This window comes from Acipenser ruthenus, chromosome 20 (assembly GCF_902713425.1).
Source record: "Acipenser ruthenus chromosome 20, fAciRut3.2 maternal haplotype, whole genome shotgun sequence".
Classification (NCBI taxonomy): Eukaryota; Metazoa; Chordata; class Actinopteri; order Acipenseriformes; family Acipenseridae; genus Acipenser; species Acipenser ruthenus.
In genome coordinates, this window is record NC_081208.1 from 17,249,864 (window position 1) to 17,271,787 (window position 21,924).

The following is a 21,924-nucleotide window of genomic DNA, read 5'->3' on the forward strand; positions in this document are numbered from 1 at the left end:
AGCAGTCAATAGGGTGTACACCATGGGACTGATTCACCTGCCATAGCACTGTCAATTGGTCCACATTATAGCGTTGCCATACCTTCTTCTGTGAACACCCACATTCTGATACTCTCTATAGTGGTGCTAAAGAATGTCCTAAAGTTTCATCACAATTGGACAAGTGGCTCTCTGATATAAAAATGTATTTGAATACAAAAAAAAACCCAAATCAAAGCAGCATGCATTCATTAGTTTTATTAATTGTTATTATTTGGCAAAGAATTGATTATACAGATGCGGCCCCAAAAGATCCAAAAAATAATAAAGTAAACATTCAAGGAAACAGAGTTACACTAATCATGTTTGTAATAATGAGAATACAGTGATGCAATAATACAGTACAATAATACTTGTTTAAACACGGCACTCTCTCCTGTGCTGGTTTGCATAATACAGTAACAGTGTACAGAAAGGAAAAAAGCATACAAAAAACAAAACAAAAAAAAAAACAGTGTACGATATCATTAAAACCACTGTTACAGTAATGTAGATTCAAACTCAATTACTGTCCCCTTGCCTTTTTATGATGTTTGCAATCATTTAGATCAGGTCTTGTAATTCTTGTAATTACTCAATTGTTCCATTTGTTGGTACTTTTTGATGTAGTCTGTGTAATATACTGAATTTGTTCTAGCCCATGTCAAGTTGCTTTGACCCAAGCTCACTAGATGGCGCTGGTTCCTACTACTACACAGACATCCATGTAGCATGAGCTGGCTCATTCAAGCAACTGGAATTGAAGAGCAACTTGTGGACTCCAGTCAAAGCACCCCAGCACAGACTACATCAAACAAATGCAACATTGGAATAACATCGAAGGGAACCCCTCAGAAGGACTGCAATTAATATAAAAACAAGGCAATGTAAATTTGAAGCTAATTGCAGAACTTTATGCCGATCCGTTTAACTGACTAACCCAGGGGGGGCTCGACTGCTGGCCGACAGTTCAAAATGTTTCACACACCCTCCCCACTGCTCATTATTTTCATTGCCTCCCTCAATCGTTGATTTCCAACAAAGGAATAGCATGTGTGTAGCAGAAAAAGGTCAAACTTGAAGTACAAAAACACTTCAGCTATTAATAACATTCTGCAGAGTTCTGTTTGTCTGTTTGACCTTATTCAAATTTTCTCTGTGCAGTTTCAGATCGAGAAGTTAGGGATGAACTACCTGTACAAAATCACAAGCTCTGCTCGACACTGTCTGACGAAATTCGCTAAAGCATTTGTCTGTTTCTTGACTTCTTTCTAGACTTTCCTCAGGGACAATGTTGAATGCATTAACATAAATCTTTGTCTACATTACTGCTTTCTAGTTTTCCCTGGGTAGGGTCTGAGTGTATGGATGAAATAATTTCATATAGTACTTAAAATTTCCGAAATGAAAATGTGGGCTAAACAATGATGAGGGAGCAGTGAAAGGTTCCAATAATAGTAAAGGTGGATGGAATGGAAAAGCATTCTACTGCACCAGTAACATACACAAAAAAAACAAAAAAAAACTTAACATCGTAACACTTTTCTCATCAAAAACTAAAGCAATTGTGTTTCAATTGTGGAACAAAAAAAGAAATGAACGTGTTTATAAAAAGGTAAAAAAAGAAACATTTCGCATGAATAGTAATTTGTTCATAAAACAAGAATTTTTTTTTTTTTTAAACGAATACATTTTTTTGTGTAATTTAAGCTGCAAACAGACAGTGTCTCAATCATGTTCTGTCTGTCATATTTCTTTCTTTATTTATCCAGGATAGAACCCCTGAGATATACATCTCACTTACAAGGGGGTCCTACCACATTCCTCCAGAGTTAGTTTCACTGGAGCTGCACACAGACAGACAAACAAATCATGTTTAGCTTGATACTACTGCTTAGTACAAGTTTCCTCCCCTTTGAAACCTGCTTGCCACTCTGTGAGCCCAATGCAATACAATACAATACAATACAATAGGCATGCTCTGGTTACAAGTTGATGTATTGTGACATCACAAATGTAATTATAACGCAAGGATTACTGGATTGCTATTGGCTGCAGTGGCTGTGCGGTTTTTCTCATTGGCTACTCTGATTTTCTAAAGAATCTAACACTCCTAATATTGCTGTTGATATTTAATTTACCCGTTGCAGTTTATTTATTTTTTATTTTTTTGCAGATTAGCGAGCACAATAGTTAGCTAACGAGTTTAGTAGATGAAGGACCAGTGGTCCATTTTTAAAAGGGGTGCTAACCCAAGCCTCTTTAAATTATCACTGCCCCCCTTTAATGGAGTGCTAACTTTTTTTTTTTTTTTTTGACCTCTTGACATATGTTAATTATCATCATTATCCTGTGCGGTCAGTCACATGACTAGGAGTTAAACTGAGCTACCACACAGGAAGTCATTAGGTACCATGAAGGAAAAGCAGCAACTTGTCCACTATTGTTCTTTTTGAAATATCAGCATATTCCAATTGAAGTATAAATTAAAAGCAAACAAAACTAAAGATCTGCAAACGAAAAAGGGGGAATTAAGGGGGACCAGTGATAATGTTGCTAATGACAGTAAGGGGTAAGACAGTGGATTTTAGAGAAGCCTTGGTTAGCGCTCCTTTAGATGTAAAAGTTCTCTGGCATGACATTTGCTGGCTTTAAAAGGGTTAATAAGCAAGGCTACACAACACATTGTCTCCCCTCTTCTGATTTGCACAACGCTCTTTCTTGCCAGACCCTTCTCATTCTCCTGCAGTTCTTTTCATTTACCACACTTCCATGTACTGTCACATTATCTGCTGCACAGGGAGAGTGAATCTACAGTGTAGGGGGGTCAGGATGTGGGGTCCTCATACCTGCTGCACAGGGAGAGTGAATCTAGTGTGGGGGTGGTGACAGAAGGTTAAAAGGACTTCACCGGAGTAAGAAAGTAAAGACAGGTAGAATGGACGAGCGGACTGGCAAGACAGAAAGTTGTTGTGTGAACCAGAAGGAAGAAAATTATGTGTTGTTGTTACTTTTGGTTTTTGTTCTACCCCTTTAAGAATCTCAGAATCATCTTGGAGTGTAAGCCAATCACGCCACAGCTTGCTTAGCGCGGTGGGTGTGGCATTTGAGGCAGAGAATGCGCTTGTCAAGCGGGTAGCAGCCGTTCTCATCAGCTTCGATGGACAGTGGGCAATTGCAGTCCTGCAGGGGGAGACAGAGACACACTTCAATACAGCGCAGCGCATACACAGGCAAAACTCTACAGACGTTAAAGAAAAAATACTGCGAATGTCCCTGTGTGATATCCTGTTATCTATCATTCTCTATTATTTCTAATTAATCGTTAATCAAGCTTATTAACTATTCCAGCAAAAACAGCTTCTGACAAGGTGGTTTTTCTGAAGTGAGGCGGGGAAGTATATTGCCCGAGCTGTGCAATGAAGCTTACAGGTGAACTGAAGCCTGGGCAACACAAATATGCTTCCCCTCCTGACTGGTTAATGAAAATGTAGATTAAATAAACTTTTCCTCTAACTACATAGACATGAGAGAGACACAGACAGACAGAGACAAACAGGCAGACACACACTGAAACAGACAAACAGACAGATACACACAAACAAGCAGACACAGACAGACTGTACCTCGCAGCGGTAACACTTGAGGTGGAAGTTCCTCTCTAGAGCAACCACTCTGATGGTCTCATCTTTACCGGTCTCCGGCATGATGGGCTCCTGACAGGAACAGCAGCGCGGAGCGAAGCGCCTGAGAGAGAGGGGGGGAGACACAGTGAACCACTGGAGCTGAATACTGCATGGGAACAGCTATACTGAAAATATTTATGATGGCTGAAGGCTGATGGGTGCTGGTCAGGGAGGGAGGAGGCTGCTGGGGGCTGGTCAGTGAGGGAGGAGGCTGCTGGGGGCTGGTCAGTGAGGGAGGAGGCTGCTGGGGGCTGGTCAGTGAGGGAGGAGGCTGCTGGGGGCTGGCCGGTACCTGTGGTAGTCGTCCACACAGAAGGGCTGGTTGTCATCGTCGGTGATGAAGGGCGCCCCCTCCAACGAGCAGTGGCACTGCACACAAGTGAAGCATGCTGGGTGATATGCGTTCCCCGTGGCTCGCAGCATGCGGTCTGTGATCGTCTTTTTGCACACGGCACATTTATCCAGGGTGCTCTGAGGGAAACAAACAAAAACAAAAGAGAGACATGAATACAAGACCAGAGGTGTGTGCATCACCAGCAAGGAATTACTCAGACTAACCGACTGCCATCTTGCTTGCAGGCCTGAGGGGTCAATTGCAATGAACTCACAGTAGCATACTAACTATAGAGCAGTGGTAACCAATCCTGGTCCTGGAGGGCTGGTGTGCCTCCTGGTTTTTGTTCCAACTGTACCCTAAATTAATTAATTGGACCACTTTAGCTTCTAAATTTAAGGTACAGTTGGAACAAAAACCAGGAGGGACACTGGATCTCCAGGATTGGACACCCCTGCTATAGATCATCTCTTAGTTAGTACAGAGGACAAGGCTAACAATAGTCTGCAAGATAGTACCACCTGCAATGAACTAAACCTCTCCAGATAGTCTGCAGGTGGGTGTCAAAGATGTGTTCTATTGCAATTAACACAATGTAACATCCATCTAAAGTTAGGCCAGCAATTATTATTATTATTATTATTATTATTATTATTTGTTTCTTAGCAGACGCCTTATCCAGGGCGACTTACAATTATTACAAGATATCACATTATTTTTACATACAGTTACCCATTTATACAGTTGGGTTTTTACTGGAGCAATCTAGGTAAAGTACCTTGCTCAAGGGTACAGCAGCAGTGTCCCCTACCAGGGATTGAACCCACGACCCGCCGGTCAAGAGTCCAGAGCCCTAACCACTACTCCACACTGCTGCCCAATTCTTTACACTAGTTCAGTACTACGTCATATGAACACCACCGCTCAATTTATTACCCAACTAGCAGCAATTCAATGAAATGTAATGAATATAACTGTCTATAAAAAGACAATGAGTGAAACATGTTTTCATTATTTCGTAATTGTATCTTATTGTTTCTTATAAATTACCAGTAATTACTCATAGGTAAGGATGCGATTTTGGCACAGTGATTTTTGTACATTTCACGGACTAGTTGCGGAAAAACCAAGAATTCACCAAAAGGTCACAGAAAGGCCACCAAATAACGTAGGTTTAGCTACATCACATACACAAGAGCTTTTAAATAGTACACCACAACCAATAATAAAGACTATTGCTTTGACCTGCTGGCAAGTTTAAATGTAACTTTAGAGTACAATAAACGATGTTTCTCTGTGTGCGTCCGGCGTAAATGTCCATTATATATATATATATATATATATATATATATATATATATATATATATATATATATATATATACACACACACACACAAAATCAGCATGTCAAATAATCGTTTTTATTACCGTGTTCAAAATGAAACAATGTATAAATATTCTTCAATAATAAGAACGAGACATTTAAATTCACCTGTGAAATGTACAAAAAAATCACCGTGCTACAATCATATCCTTACTCAAAGGATATGTGTCACAATACCATAAATCACCACACCAGAAATAATTGTATGGAGATCGAATCCTTGGGTGTCATCCACAGTTGCAACGTAATCCTGGATGCATTCAACAAAATATTTTGCTCCAATGTGCAAGTCACAACACGTATAGTTAACTATCTCACAGTTGCCAATGCCTCAGGATCACATCCATGATTGCATGTCATTTCTTGCAAGGTCTTTACAGTATATATTGTAGAACTGTAAAGAAAACCTCTTATGTATACAATGTAATTCAGGGATTCATTTATCATTGCATTTGGTGTGTGTGTGTGTGTGTGTGTGTGTTTGTGTGAGGATAATGTATTTGTATGTGCTTGCGATTGTAAGTCGCCCTGGATAAGGGCGTCTGCTAAGAAATAAATAATAATAATAATAATAATAACACCCGTGACAAATGTAGTGAATGAGGTCTGGTGCAGTGTAATATAATCCATCAGACTGGGTCATTTTGTACAATTTGTAATTAATTAGAATATTATTTTCTTCAAAACAAATTATTTTTAAGAATGATGTATTAATTACAACAGTTTTGCCTACACAATGTGTTTAATGAATTGTATAGTTTAGATTTACTGAGGTTTAGTAAAATAAATAGTCAGACAACACTGAGAATAGTTCTTTAAAAAAGTAGGAGGAACATAGATGAAACACAGAATTATTAATTCTGCCCCTCTTCCACTCACTGACACTTTCCCAGCCAGGAAGGGAATAATCAGTTTAAACCCGAGGTCTGTGCTGAAGTTCAGGTTCAGCTCATCCCCAAAGTCAGCACTGTGTGTTTTTACATTGCATTGACCCGTGGGGTTCTACATGTGGTTTTGTTTTGCTTCCTGGCTCTTGAGAAATCATGTGACATTGTGACCTCTCAAGTTAAAATGAAATCATAAAACATTAAATTCCCATTCACAATGATTTTCATGCCTCATCTGTGTTTACTACATTCAGTGACTAAAGTGAGAAATTGCAATGCTTTATTCCAACACCAGGTGGCACAAAACCTCCACTACAAACACTGACAGAGCAATACGAGACTTGCAGTGTTACAGTCCTCTCACACACACACCTGGTATACCACTGCACACAGTGACAGATACTGTCAATAGTGATTGATTGATTGATTGACTGATAGATAGATACTCAGAATAGAAGTCCTCTCACACATTAATACGTTGATTATTACAGTACACAGATTGACAGACACACTCACAGTGTAGCAGTCCTCACACTGGGGCCGCCCCTCCACCTCGTAGAACTGCAGGCCCTGCAACTGTTTGTTGCAGCCCAGGCAGACGAAGCACTCCGTGTGGAAGAGACGGTCCATCGCCCTGACTGCAGGCTGGGACCGAGACAGGGGCTGGGAGCAGGAGCCACACGACTCTGAGAGAGAGGGAAAAGGAGAGGAGAGGGGTTAGAGAGGAGAGAGAGGCTGGGAGCAAGAACCACACGACAGAGAGAGAGAGGAGAGGGGATTAGAGAGGCTGAAAGCAGGAGCCACACAACTCAGAGGGGGAGAGAGGATGATAAGTGTTATTGTAGTGAAAGTAGAAGAAACTAAGTCAAGCAGATAAGCATTTGGGCTAGTGCCTCCATTAGTGTTACTGAAACTAGAAGAAATTGAGTCAATCAGATAAGAATTTGGGCTCTAGTGCCTTCATCAGGGTTACTGGGGTGAAATCCGGTAATCTCACCTGTAATCGGAGTCTCAATGACAGGGGGCTTGTCCATCTCCAACATGAATCTCTGAGTCATCTTCTCCAGCTCCTCCACCTCCTTCATAGTAAGGGCGGCGCCCGAACCCGGAGCCGACACTCCTGCAGACGGCTGGGGGGAGAGGAGATACTGAATTAGAAAATAGAGTCGACTGGACAGATTCATTTCTATGAGTTTAGTAAGACGACAGACAGTGGTCTTGTCCCATATCACAGTGAAAAGGGGGATCAACAACACGTATTTAAGTTTAGCAAGCTACACAGTAAATAATTGTTTAAATTTAGACACACACATACCACTTGTCCATTGTTTTTTGCTGGTTTCCCCAGAGTGGGAGGAGCTTGCCGTGGACCAGCAGATGAAGATGGTGGTGCAAACCTTGGCTGAGAGGTGTGGCCACCAGAAGTGGGCGAGGATTTTGGTCCCCCAGTTTGTTGAGGAGCCACTGGAGCCTGGTTTACAACTGGGGGCGTGGTAAACCTAGCTTGAGAGGTGGGACCAGAATATGTGGGTGGGGCCTTAGGAGCTTGGCTGACCACTGGGGGCGTGGCAAACCTCGCCTGGGAAAGGGAGGGGTCTGTTTTAGTGGGAGGGGTTTGCTGGGGAGAGAAAGAAGCTCGGGGAGAGGATGAGGCAAGGCTAGAATTAGTGGGAGGGGCTGGAGGAGCCTGGTTGACTGCAGGGGGTGTGATGAAGCGTGCAGCAGGAGCTGATTGCACAAAATTTGCAGGTGGCGGGGCCTGATTCACAGTGGGGGGCTTGGTAAATTTAGCCCTGGCAGAATTAAAGGGAGGGTTTTCATTGGCTGCGGGGGGAGGGGGCATGGCCTGAGTGTCTGGGGGCGTCGTTTTGGACTGGTTTTGTCTGGCTTTGATTTGGGCGGCCCATGGAGGGGGGCTGGGTCTATCAAAGGAAGCGGCTGGATCCCCAACAACGGGTTTGGGGGCTGTGGGAGGCGGGGCAGCGGGTTTGGGGGAGAATTTGACAGGTTTTGGGGCCTCTTTTACAGAACCTGGGGTGGCAGCAGAAGAGGGGGGGTCTTGAGCAGAAAACTGCAATAGAAAAAAAACAGGAGAGAATTTATAAACAGACAAACAATACAGACACCTTTCCCATCGCAATTGTAGTTTTTATTCAGTAACTGTACAACAGACACAGGTGACTGTTACAACTACAAACATGCAGGGTAAGTGCTCGGGCTGTTATGAGTACAAAGAGTAGCAATCTGTGGCAATGCAATGGACCAGGTATTTGTAACATGCAAACAGGGAATTGTCCTTAACCTAGTCAGGTCAGATATTTATTTATTTTTGCAATGAAAGTACATAACAGAACAAAAAGTTCAGTCCATCCAGGACCGTCTTTTAACACGCCATCGGCTGGTTTCACAGACCCGATTATAACTAATCTTGCTGATGTTACTTTAGGTAAGATAGTCCAAGATGGGTGCTAATAGGGGTTTGTGAAACTAGCCACGTGTATCTGTTTGCTGTGAAATTTGATTCTTTCAGAACTGCATGGAAGTATTTATTTACTTATTTTAACTTTCATCAAATCAGTGTCTGAAAGAAATAAAACAAACTACCTCACAGTATAGTCGTTCATTTTTAACCTGCTGCATGAGGAAGTCGGACAGGGAACAAAAAATGAAATGAAAGGTCTGCTTCCCCTGACACTGCAGATAATCTCTCTGCTTCATTTGATCAGCCTCTTAGAGAGGAATGGATTCCAAGTAATCATTTCCCAATGACACGACGATGGTTACTTATTTGCTGTTGATGTAGAGACACGTGCTTTAGATAGACCTACCACAGTGTTTTTAAACGGGTTGCTTTGCTCCATTTCAGACAGCATGCTGGTCAGGGAATCCAGCTGCTGGTCAAAACTGGTCTGCTTCTGGTACGATTTCTGAAGCACAAAACAAACTGTAAGAGACCATGCAATACAATACAATACAATACCAGAGCTATCAGTATCAAAAGAAAGAAAGAAAATCATACAATAGAGCCAGAGCTATCGATATCATGAAAAACAAAGAAAGAAGGAAAGAAAATCACTATGACCTGCATACACCCTACATATGACACAAGTATAGACGTACAGGCTCCATCACAGACAAACGCCTCCATACACCGATATTCTTAACAGCCGGTGCTAAAGAATGCCCACACCAAGCTTCATCACAATTGGACAAGCAGTTGTCTAGAGATCTAGCAGTGTTACATGCCATCAATAACCAGTGCTAAGGAATGCCAGAACCAAGTTGTAATTTTATGCATAACCTCTGTCTGCAGCACTGCTTATTAGGCAACGAAAAAAACTAGAATTCCCCTAAAACTCCCGTGTATTTTTGTTACTAATCAATCAAATGACTAGTAACAATCAAAACAGCACCTCCACTATAAACCCTTGCACCTGGTCTCCATGTTTGTAGTTTTTACCTGGTTCCCAGTGTTGCTGGGTAGGGGGGGAGGAGGAGGGGGAGGGGGAGGAGGAGGTGAAGGGAAGGTCTCTTCAGCAGAGGGGGGTGCAGGGAAGGGCTCCTCGAAGGGGGGTGGTGGCGGAGGCGGAGCTGGAAAGCTGGTGTGGGCGGTCTCAAATAAAGGGGGTGTGTTGTCCAGACAGGGGGGCGGGCTCGGCAGGTCACAGTCAACCAATGAGGGAGGAGGGGGTGGGAAATCTGAGAGAGAGGAGGAGAGACATAGGGAAATTAAGGCAAAATTGAAAATGTATAAAAAATAAAAAGTAGAATTGAAATATTATTTTCTACCAACTTCAAAAGCTCAATTCAACTCAAAGAATTTCCTGCATGTATCAGAGATTTTCTACAATTCCTCTGAAACAGACCTAGTATTGTGTCAGCTCCAGCACTGAAAGGTTTTAGAATGAGAACAATCAGTGAGGTATAATCTTATTAGGCCACATTGTTATGTAGCACACGGTTATTCGGTACATACAAGAGTAGTCTGGAAGTTACTAAACCTTCACTTCATTTGATTATGAACTGTGTGCAAGTCATGTCTGGCTCTAGGTGTAATACAGGGTTACAGGACAGTGGACGTGTGTGTGTGTGTGTGTGTATGTATAATATCAGCACAAGTAGAAGTGAATGGAGCGAGGCTGAAATATGAGGCTGGGTGTTGATATAGCCCAAGCAGAGACAGTCCTGTACATCTATTATATACTGCTTTATTATTAATATACAAGTTAAACATCCAGTTACATTTCTTATCTAATCATTACCAACCTTTATTTAGTCCATTATCAGTTTCATTGAAAAGAGGGAAAAGGTTGATGAAGAGAATCCCATTGTGATGTCGTCGTTGTGAACAGACTTTGCAGTTGAATGGAATTCCAAGAGGTACCTCAGGTATGATTTTTTTAAAGCAGGCTAACCGTGCTGACGTGGAGAATAGAGTGCAGTAAAAACTGAAAGCGCTATGATGGATGTCATGAACAGGGTTTCGCCGTGATGTGTCGCGGAATACGCAAGGAGAAATATGCGCTTAGATTGGCTGAAAGATCCTGAGCAGTCTAGAATATGCAATACTTTGCAAAAATAAGAAAATCTAATTCCACCAAATTATATCCACAAAGACGTGGCTGCCAACTCTCAAGGCTGACACCAGCGTCTCTGCATTTTTCACAGCACGGCCGCTCACTTAAACAGCACACAGCTATTTCAGTCCTCTGACCCAAATACACAGAAAAGAGGAGAAGTCAAAGAATTAATAGCTCGGCTAATGACTGATAATCCCATAGGAATCGACCCAGTAACACTGCTTTCACTCCAAATTTCATCTCCATCATCTTTCTTTCTTTCTTGTCCCTTTTCTTTTACTCACACTCTGCTGTAGAAGGATGGAAATAAAACTCCCGTTGCATAGCAGTTTGATCCATTCCTGGTTTTACTATAAGTTTAATAAGACTCACCTGAGCTTGTTACCTATACAGGGGTGGAAATAAGACTCTCATTGCATACCAGTTTGATCCAATCCTGGTTCCACTGTGTTTAATAAGACACACTTGACCTTGTTACACTGTGGCTAATCAAGCTCATTGTAAAACCTAGAATGTGTTAATCTGCTACGCATTAGGAGTCTTATTTCCAGTATTATCTATACTTCTAAAATTATTTCCTTTTCTCCACGCCTTTCTTAACTAATGTCCCACCATTGCGGGCTCCCTAATTGACATAATTCCACTACATATACATGGAGACGGAAATAAGACTTGCATTGCATAGCAGTTTTAGCCATGCCAGGTTTCACAATGAGTTTAATAAAACACACCTGAGCTTGTGATCTATACACTGGGTGAAACTGCTATGCAATTGGAGTCTTAATTCCATGCCTATGTATGTAGCTTAAATTTCTTAGACGCTTTTGTTATAACTCAAAAGATGAGCCGATCTTTGGGACTACCAGAGGTGGGGCTCGAGTCTCTTTGAGAGTGTGATGACTTTATTGTTTCAAACTAACACGCCCTGGACTCAGATTATCTTGTATGGGAACAGTTATACAGAACAGATCACAGGGGATTACAAGGGCGTATCAGATTTAGACCAACCAAAACTGGTCTGCAGAAACCATCAAAAACCACTACAAAGCACAGTTAGAAACTCATGCCTCAGAACTCCCTGCAAGGAGTATATAACTGGAACCAGGAACTTAAACACAATTGTTTCTTTTAAACACATTGTTCCTCCCCCTATAGTTGGATGGACAACTAACACAGTAGTGAACCTACAGTCACAGGTGGTGAGAATTGCAATTCAAAGATTTAGCAAGGGGCCTCATTGCTCAGACCTGGCACCTACTATACCTGATCATTTCAATAAGATTCCTAAACAAAAGGAGTTCTGAGACCCAAGGCTTGGTGCAGGACTAGTGTGCCCACGTTATTTTGCCAAACTAGTGTGGAGTTTCTGGAAAAATCTATATAAATCAAATTCACCATTAGCAAAAGAAAACTACAAATAAATATGGTGGAGCAAACACACTTGACCTCCATGTTTACATTTCTATGATAAATCCATTAAGTCCTTTACCTTCTGCAACTGGAGGGGGTGGAGCCGGCAGTGGTATGTCCCCAACTCGACCTATCATAGCCCTGGAGCTGCCTGGAATGGTGGAGCTTGATGAAGTCACAACGTTTGAGGGAGGAGGGGTTACTGTGCTGGCTGGAGGCTGGCTGGCCTGGGATTGGTCCATGGGTGGTAGAGGGGAGTGGCTAGGTGCTGGCATCCCAAATTTAGGTTTGGGAGGGGCCACTGGTGCAAATTTTTTGGTTGGGTTGTAGAAACTGGGAGTGGAGATGTTAATCGTGACTGTGGAAGTCATTCTGGTGGCTTTACTGGGAGACCCAGACATGATGGAGACTGTAGCTGTCGGATATCTGAAGAGAGAAGAGAAACAAAACGGTTAGGATTTATTAAAAGCAGTGCCAACCAAAGTTCAAATACATTTTCTTGATAGAACTAGCAACATCATCACAGCCCCCTTTAAAGGAGTGCTATCCAAGGCTTCTTTAAAATCAGCTGGCTCATCCCAGCAGGATTCTCATCCCAGGGATATAGTGCTGGCAAGCACACGCAGGTCTGCACACTTCTATATGCCTGTTTGTAAATATCTTGGACAGCTTGTCTTCCAGTGATAAAACTTGCCAAGGACTGTCTAACACAAACTATGGAATGCATCTTAATCTGGGGGCGTACAAACTAGAGCCGCTCTGTCTTTGTCTGATGGTTTTACTAAATCTCTTCAGAAGTGCTTATTCGACTGCAATAAATCTTGGTTAGAGCATGCTTTAGCACAAGTTTCAGAATTTGGCATTATGTGAAGGCATCCGTCCGTCTGCATGCGAGTCAAACTTAGATGGAGTGATCTCCATTTTCATAATACGGACCTACTTTTTTTTTTACTGACAAAGCTAGGGAAGAATTGAAGCACTAGGGATGAATTGTGAATAAAGTAAATTGTTCCAACAGCAAAGCAACCTGAATGAATGTGTTTACACCTCTGGCTTATAGACAATGAAAGCACAATCGGGCTAGACCACATGGAAAAACAGGGCCAGTTCACCTTCAGTAACATCCACCTCCTGCACTGTAAGCTCACTTAGAGCCATCGATACAAAAAAGTTCTTGATTATGCTAACACTATGGAACCTGGAGGCCAGTAAGCAAATGTAATGTCATGGTTAATTAAAAAGACAGATTTACAGTATGTGTAATAACTGTGTGCTTTCCTGAGAAAAAATATGTACGATCGCCTTGCTATATCCCAGATGCCGGGATAATACAAGGTCACTGAGGCGCCAGGAACCAGCGAACATCAAAATAACAACTTTCACTGTAAAGGCTCCGTGGAAATAATACTCCTATTGCATAGCAGCTTCACCCATTCCAGGTTTTACTATGAGCTTGATTAGTCCCAATGTATAGGTAACACGCTCTGGTGTGTCTTATTAAACATAGTAAAACCAGGAATGGATCAAACTGCTGTGCAATGGGAGCCTCACTTCCATCCCTGCAGTAGACTACACTTTGCGTGCTATTAATGTTCTGGCCTTCACTGGCAATAGGTTGAGTGGGGGAGGTAGCAAGGGATGGGAGATAAGCAAGAACAGATGCAGAAAAACAAAGTCTCTAGTTTTTGTTGACGATATCAAACCAGTATGCAAAACACTTTCAACAACAACCACTGGGACAGATGAATAAACAAGCCTGCCTGCCTTCAACCCCCCCCCCCCCTCCAAAACAAACTGGTGCTAAAGAATGCTGCAAACAAGTTTCCCTATGATAGAATAAGCAGTTCTTTAGTTATATAAAAATGTAAACGTGACAGACTGCTATAGTACATATAATATATAATGCCACTTCTGCTAAAGAATGTCCTGACCAGCTTGCATCAAAAGATGGGATAAGTGATTGTCTAGATATATTTAAGACTCTTAAGTGCGACTTGCATATGCACAGCTAGTTTATCATTGTGCACAGCTTTATCAAAAGCAATGCAGACAATAGAGGTTCATGGGGTTAGTTTACAACATTCTTCTACAGTTTAGCTTTCCAAGCAGACCTTATTTACAGTCCAGTTTATTTGTAGCTGTTGGCACAACCCACGCTACACCCCCATCCCCCAAACCTGCTACGCCCTTAAACTAATACAAGACAACAGCTACTTTCAATGCGTTACAGTGCTTTCTTCAAATGTACTTTACGACACTTAACTACGTCTGTACTACAAAAAGCAGCACACATTTAAAAAGGTAAATAAATAATAAATTTTAAAAAAAAAAGTTTCTCCACAAAATATCTTACTATGGACCTTTCCAAAGTCGGGATGTGAGCGCTTCATAAGTAGATGTATTGTGTGATGACGAAGCGATACCGATATAGGAACAAGCCGCGTCATATATTCATATATATATATATATATATATATATATATATATATATATATATATATATATATATATATATATATATATCAAAAAACCACAACACACAGAACGCTGGGTGTGGACATCCACTATCAAAAGTCTCTCAGTTCTCAAAAACAAACATCAAACTCAAACGCAAAGATCTATAATCAGGTCTACCTGGAAAATTAACTTTAGTATACAGTAATAAAATATACATATTTGAACAAATAGATACCATTGAATGAACTGACCCCAGTTACTGTGTTACTTACTGTACTAATTAACCGAACCGGTGGTGGGAAATTGACAAGGTAGAAAACAAGTTTTTCATTTGAAACAAGCTAAACAGGGCTGTACCGAATTATTAAACCTCGTAAAACTATACTGCAGGCAGTAAAGTCATCTTATGAACTTCTTGATTTCGATGCGGCGTGTTTGTGTCGCAACTTCACTTTTCAGAAGGCAGTGGCAGCACTGCGAAATACCAACTACCCTACATAGTCATATTTAGTCATGTCTGTACTAGGCAACTTTTTGTTCATTTTTTTGTATTTTCCTATTGTAATATCTGTTAAAATGACATACGCTTTTATATTATTATTATTATTATTATTATTATTATTATTATTATTATTATTATTAATACACGGTAACGAGTTAACGAACACATGAAGAAAGGCAGTGCTGGTCAAATATCCCTACTAAACGCGTTTCAATTCAACTTCACCGAGTTAAAATACATAAATCTGGGTTAACATAAATGAATACCGCAGACCAGTACCGTTGAGCACAGAGAAACATTGTATGCGTACGTGCATGGAATAATTTTCTAAAGACGAAGTACAAAGTACCTCCAATTAAAAAATACCGCTACCTTGTTTCTAACATTTCTTTACAAGAAAACACGTTAAAATAAAATAAAAAACAGTAAGAAACATTAAAGTAGACGCACACATTGACTTTTATATACATAATACAATGTATATAATACATTGTTATTAACGGCAGAAAAGTACAAACCCCATACCCACAATTTTAAATAGTCACTCACATAGTCTCTATTACTTATGTCTTCTCACGCCGCTCCCTCTCTCTATCTCAGTGGAAAAAAAAATGCTAGGGCCTGCCTGTGTACTAGTTTTAAGAAAACTTCCGGCTCACATTTCCGTGTACATTCTGTGGAACCCCTCCCCTATTAACCCCTCCCCTTCCGCATTCTCCAGTCTCTAAACCCGGACAAATTCGGAGTTGATAAAAACTCTATAGTATAGCATTTTAAAGGGCCAGTTTACAGCCTGCCTTGACGGTCTCACTATAACAGTTGTCTGAGGGTGTGTCTGTTTAGCTTGCAACGAGTGATAAATAGAGGTTGTCAGGGAGAAAAGAGCCTGCAGCTGAAAACGGTGCCTTTAGGGAATGTACACACGCTGTATAGCTACACCAGAATAATTCAAAACGGCTCTATTTCCAGAGAGAATCAGGCTCCAACAGGACACCCACCAATCACTAGAAATACTTAATGTAGAAGAAAAGTAATTGATAATAATTAAAATAGTGAGTTTTCTGTTTATCAACTGAAAATAATAATAAAAAAAAAGAAATCATGAACTCCCCCAACAGACACCAAGAAGGTATTCTATTGCAGTTTCAAAGTGAGCAGGGCACTGCCTGCGTCAGTGTAAAATCAGAATCTGGGCTCTCAACAATCTTTCTTTCGTGTTAGTGCACGTGGATTTGATTTGAGCTTTTTTTTCTTTTTTAGCCAAAATATTCCTTCTGTGGCATGGTGTAGCTAGAATTCCATTTAAGGGTGTAAACAATGATCGAGAATATTGTGGCTCTGGGTTATAAAGTCATAAAATGCTTTATAATCCATGCTTTCACTGAGCTGTGTTACACCTTGCTGTGCTTTTACCTAAGTGTCGGTCCTTGGATTGTAGTTGTTCTTCTTGTGAGAAGTGTCTTGGGGGCTGATTTAATCAGCCTATGCCCTGATTAGCCACCGCTGGATTATTAAGAGCATTTTACAGGACTCCAGGGTGATTCCCCTACAGTGCTGTAAAATGCTCTAAAATACAGCTGTAAATATAGTTACTGACGTTTGTGTTTTTTCGAACCACTGAAACGAGGTACAATCGGCTCTTCAAGCAAGCACGCCGTACCCCAGCAGCAGTGGCGCGCCAGGATATTCTCCATTCTCCACTTCCAAGTTCAGAATGACCCCCCTGGGTGATTATATTCGTTCTTCGTTTTATGCCCCAGAAAAAGGGAAAGCGACTGACAAACCGTGTACTGTCCCGTATTTGAAAAGCAGAATATTATCTATTAGGGGATACCAAGATATTTAAGAAAGAAAGAAAGAAAGAAAGAAAGAAAGAAAGAAAGAAAGAAAGAAAGAAAGAAAGGGGCCTGAGCAGTGGGGTGAACAGGGAGGGGACGATGACAAATGAACGCCCCTCCCCCAATTGTTGTGCATTAGGTCATCTGTCCCACTATTATTAAGGGGAGTGTCGGAGCCCTGTGAGATCAGCTATATTGAAACAGCGTGTTTTTCTTGGCTCACACACAAGTTAACAAGTCTTGTCCCGTTTGTGCTGTTCTTTGTCTTAACCAAAACCACCAAACTTCTCCCTGATTCAGTAATCTAATTTCCGTCCTAGGCAAAGCACACATTCATGTTTTTATTTGTGCTTTTTTCAACATTTCTTTATACATGTCCCAATAAATGTAGATATATACAAGGAAATAAAGTGTTGTAGCTACTTGTGACAGAACGGGATAAGTTATATACATTCTTCCACGGTTGTACTTCAATTAAAGTCGCAGACAGACAAACAGTGTCCCTCAATCCTGTTTAGTTTGATATTGCAATACAATTCCTTCATCTGTTAGTTCACTATACTTTCCAGAATTTAGGTGGTGCAGCCAGACAGTGTTCCTCAGTTATTTTCAGTTTGATTATTCAGTAGATTGGTGTCTGTTCACTACATTGTTTGCCTCCTGCGCGGTCTGTTTTATCAGGAATTCCTTGTAGACAGTCCAGTTTGTTTAAGGTATATGTTATACAGACACAAGCTTCCTTGTATTTGTATGCATGTACATATACATTACAATGACAGTTAAATGGCAACCGTTTTATATTAACCGCTGTTCTGAAGACCTCAGTATGGAAATAGCTGAAACTTGGGGCTAGCTTATTCCAGCTGTGTGCATGTCTGTTTTTTTTTTTTTGTTTGTTTGTTTGTTTGCATGACCAAAGACGTGCGTTCTTCAGCCAAGGTGAGCAATAGAACGAGAGGTCAGATATCCGAACAGCGGGTGAATTTTAAGGCTGTGTTACAATTTGTGACCGCAGTTGCAATTGCCACTAACTCGGTAAAAATGAAGAACTAAAAAGTTATTTCTGTGAGTCATTCAAATAATAACGGAAAGGTGTGACACACACACACACACACACACACACACACACACACACACACACACACACACACACAAATATATATTTTTTTTTTTCGGTGGGCGGCTGTAAATTGATTTTTGTTATGGATTCAGTGCCACATTGTAAAATGTATGTTCAAAATTTGACCCGCACGAATTCGATCATGTTTGTTTAATTTATTGAACAACGTGATTCAAACTAATAGCCTTTTTTTCCACTGAAATTCATCGGCCTCACGTAATGCGATGCTGAGTAATGCCACACTCACACTCCCCTCCCCCTCACTCCCTCTTTCTATCTCTAACTTTGACCGTATAAGGGAACAGGAGCTCTGCGATGATGTAATACACAGAAGAATGTCAATAGTTCCGCTTTAGTAACCTACAGAGGGGGGCCGAGTTCGAGGTGAAATATGTGAGTTTACACTGAGTAAGAACGAGTAAGACAAAGCATTAGGGGACATCGAGCTATCAGGTTTCCAGACGAATGAAACTCTTTGTGTTGATACGTTATTGGAATGATTCAAACGGATTCTTCAATTAAAAAAAACTGGTCAGTTTGAATTACAATACAGTAATTCCTTATTGGTGTCTGCCAGCTTAATAATACACGCTCAATTTCAGTTTAGTATTGAAGCTGCAGGCACACCGTTGGTGCATCCTGTAATCGTGTTCAGTTTGACGCTATAATAAAACTCCTTCTTGGTGTCTATTTATTATTGTACAGTTTAGCCTTCCATTCATTCTACTGTATCAGAAATAAAGACCTATACCCAGTTTGAAACTTCTTGTTTTTCACCCCACCGTACACACTGTAGTGATCAGTACTGTGTAGAAATCTGTTCATTTAATATCCCTATGTTCATTTTTCGACCAATTGAATAGCACGTCATATGTCTGGTAAAATTACAGGACCAGTCTATGGGTGGGTGCGGGTTCATCCTCATACATGATTCCACACATTACACTGTGAATGGAGACGGTTTTCTGCTCCGCTACAGTAATACATGCCCTATTAGCAGTGCACTGTTCTCAGATTTTCAAAAACAAAGAATGTAAAACAATTCAAATATCAGATCAATACAAGCGAATCCTTAGATTGAATTATTTTCCTGTAACTCACTGAAGCCCATCTATTATTCTCTCTATATACATTTTAATTAAGCAATAGCCATTCGCCGCGCTTCTTCACTCTAATCAGTATTAGCATCTGAGGTTATCAATGTCGGAGGGCACACGCGTCCGGTGATTGGCTAAAACAAGCAAAAGGGGAAGAGAGGCTATTTTTTAGACAGCTTTACTTAGCGTTCCATGTAAGCCAGCTGAAGAAATGGAGGAATATGATTGGCTAACAGACGTGCTGATCATAACTACAAAGGAGACAAGAGCGGATCTGCCTCCTTTGAACGTACTGCGACTGACTGAGCGGAGCAGCTACAGCTGTGTATTATTATTACATATTAGCTATAAATAAAGAAAGAAATATATATATTTTTTAGAGCGATGGTGTTAATTGAGCGGGATGAACTGTGGTACATAGAGTTTAACACAATTCATTGTGCATCAACATTAAAACCTAAACAATTAAGGGTCAGTTTCTTCGTATATTACCCCCCCCCCCCCCCCCCCCCTAAATAAATACATAAATAAATAAATAACAATCAAAATAAATGGCAGGTTCAAACTCCTTTCTAGAACCCTAGAGTTCCATTAAACTTTGAAGTCATGTGTCCCGCCTTCTGTGTTTGTTTCAGAGTTGACTCCGAGGACCGTGCCAAACGCTTGCGAGGCGAATCAAACAGCTGTTTCTCTGAGCTGCATAACCGCTGAACAGCCGTCGCTACATCATGCCATCCGCATTGCAGAACAAACGAGGAATGCTCGCGTTCATACAATTAATAATCCGTGACTCGCCCATGCACAAATTCTTTCTGTAACAGAGAAAAAAAAAAAGTTAAACTCGAGAGACATTTTGGCTAAATGCTTTCTCCAGTGAACGGAACGTGTGTCCCTCTATTTATTTTTGCCTGCTTGGTGACGCCCATGTAGTGGCACGGTCAGCTGTGACAGAACAATGCTGAGCTTGCCACTACATGCGTGTCACTCTGTGAGCCCCGTCGAATCGAATAGACTGGAATGGGCATGCTGAATGTAGCAGCAGTAGGTTAGAGCAGACGTGTCCAAACTGTTTGGATAAATGCACTAAATCATAAGGGAAAGTAGGTTGCTATTTGTCTTTTAAATTGTTGTAATCAAATGCTGTATGTGTGTGTTCAGAGACATTCTTTAGTCTATTAAAGGCGTTGGTTTTGTTTGGTTACTGGTAGCAGACTACTGTTTAAAAGGTTCCCAGCAAAAATGTCCATGTTGGCCCAGCAATAGCCCAGCACAGGATGAAATACTGGCCCATAACTGGCAGCCGGTGTGGGCCCCGTGTGGATTTGCAAATCGGGGCCATTCTGCCCCTGGGCCAACGACTTGGGTCCAAGATGTGCAAATCCATAACCCAATGTATAGAACATAATGTATAGAAAATTCCATACATTGGGGTACGTAAACTTTTGACGATAAAAAAATAATTTATAAAATAAATAAATATACACAAACAAATAAGTAAACCACAGGAGATTTATTAACATCTTTTCCACAGCAGCGATGACCTGGGGACCAATAACTGCATACAAAACATTCTGTAAACCATCTTAAAACCTAACCTGCAGTCTATCCGGAAGCATTGATTCGTTGCAATTGAAACTAACGTGCAGACTGCCATTAGTACTGTCCTCCACGCTTACCACAGCAAGTAAACAGGGAAACTGAATTCACACATCTTTTATTTTTTATCTCCAATTGAATCCATTGTGTCCTGCTAAGAGCTGAATGTACTGTTTTAGTCCCACAATGAAACGTGCATCGATCAGTTTCCATCTGTACCGTTCAGCTGGTCACAAGCCAGAGGTCCATCGGTTAGAGTGAATGGGATCTTACAGGATCAGATATGACAGGTTCTACTCCACTCCTAAATCAAAAGTCATAATGAGGAGCTCTGTGAGCCTTATAGCATTCAAGAGACATCAGTTGCCCTTTCCTGGGTTACAGTGTTAATATAGCACATGTCAAATTGTGTTACAGTCATTCCTTTATCGTTTTACAGAACAGAACTTGCAGAGCAAACAAAAGGCAATTGCTAAGCTGTTATCTCACCTTTATTGGGAACAGTCTGGTGTATTAGAAGCAGGTGATTCATGAGCAAACAGCAGTTGTTTCTTCAGGCCTCTGAGATAAGGATTAGGCCTCTTATACGTGCCAACCCACTCCTGTCTACTCTAATCTTTTACTAGGCTAGGCAGTCACCATTGTGGAGCCCCATTTTATTAGGGTGCAATTAAAATAAATACTCCATTCAGTCAATCTGCATTCATTGCCAGTAAATGGGTAATTAACTTTTGTTAATGAAATTATTTAGCATATATATATATATATATATATATATATATATCGCAACTAATTTGGGCATGTAAATAAAATGGTAAGCAAACTGCTTTTGTCCAATAAAGCACACACAGGAAGGCTAAACATTGTAATGGTGTCAAACTTTACATATTGCGGGACACTGCCTGCGTATTCAATCAAGTGCTGAATACAATTCGGGGTGGCGAAGGTTGTACAGCACTAAAACTTATGAAACAGCGCCCTCTCTGGTGTCATCTCGCCTAAGCTGCCTAGGAC

The 21,924-nt window shown here is 40.9% G+C and overlaps 1 protein-coding gene across 1 annotated transcript; it reads right to left on the reverse strand.

The window, feature by feature from the left end:
- Positions 1-222: 222 nt before the first annotated feature.
- On the reverse strand, positions 223-15,949 carry zyx (zyxin). Its single transcript, XM_034041939.3, has 10 exons — positions 15,809-15,949; positions 12,380-12,726; positions 9,771-10,009; positions 9,139-9,237; positions 7,626-8,381; positions 7,308-7,440; positions 6,827-6,996; positions 3,997-4,175; positions 3,645-3,765; positions 223-3,201 (listed from the first exon to the last, which is right to left on the reverse strand). Exons 2-10 carry the CDS (start codon positions 12,699-12,701, stop codon positions 3,088-3,090), a joined length of 2,133 nt encoding a protein of 710 aa, XP_033897830.1. The 5' UTR covers positions 12,702-12,726; positions 15,809-15,949; the 3' UTR covers positions 223-3,087.
- Between the last annotated feature and the right edge of the window lie 5,975 nt (positions 15,950-21,924).

Bases quoted from the DNA above. Each gene is read 5' to 3' on its own strand.
- zyx (XM_034041939.3), bottom strand. From the start codon at position 12,701: ATGTCTGGGTCTCCCAGTAAAGCCACCAGAATGACTTCCACAGTCACG. The intron at 9,238-9,770 runs GTAAAAACTACA...TTTGTGCTTCAG, and splicing joins CCAGCAACACTGGGAACCAG to AAATCGTACCAGAAGCAGAC. The intron at 3,766-3,996 runs GTACCGGCCAGC...CCTCTCTCTCAG, and splicing joins TGTGTGGACGACTACCACAG to GCGCTTCGCTCCGCGCTGCT.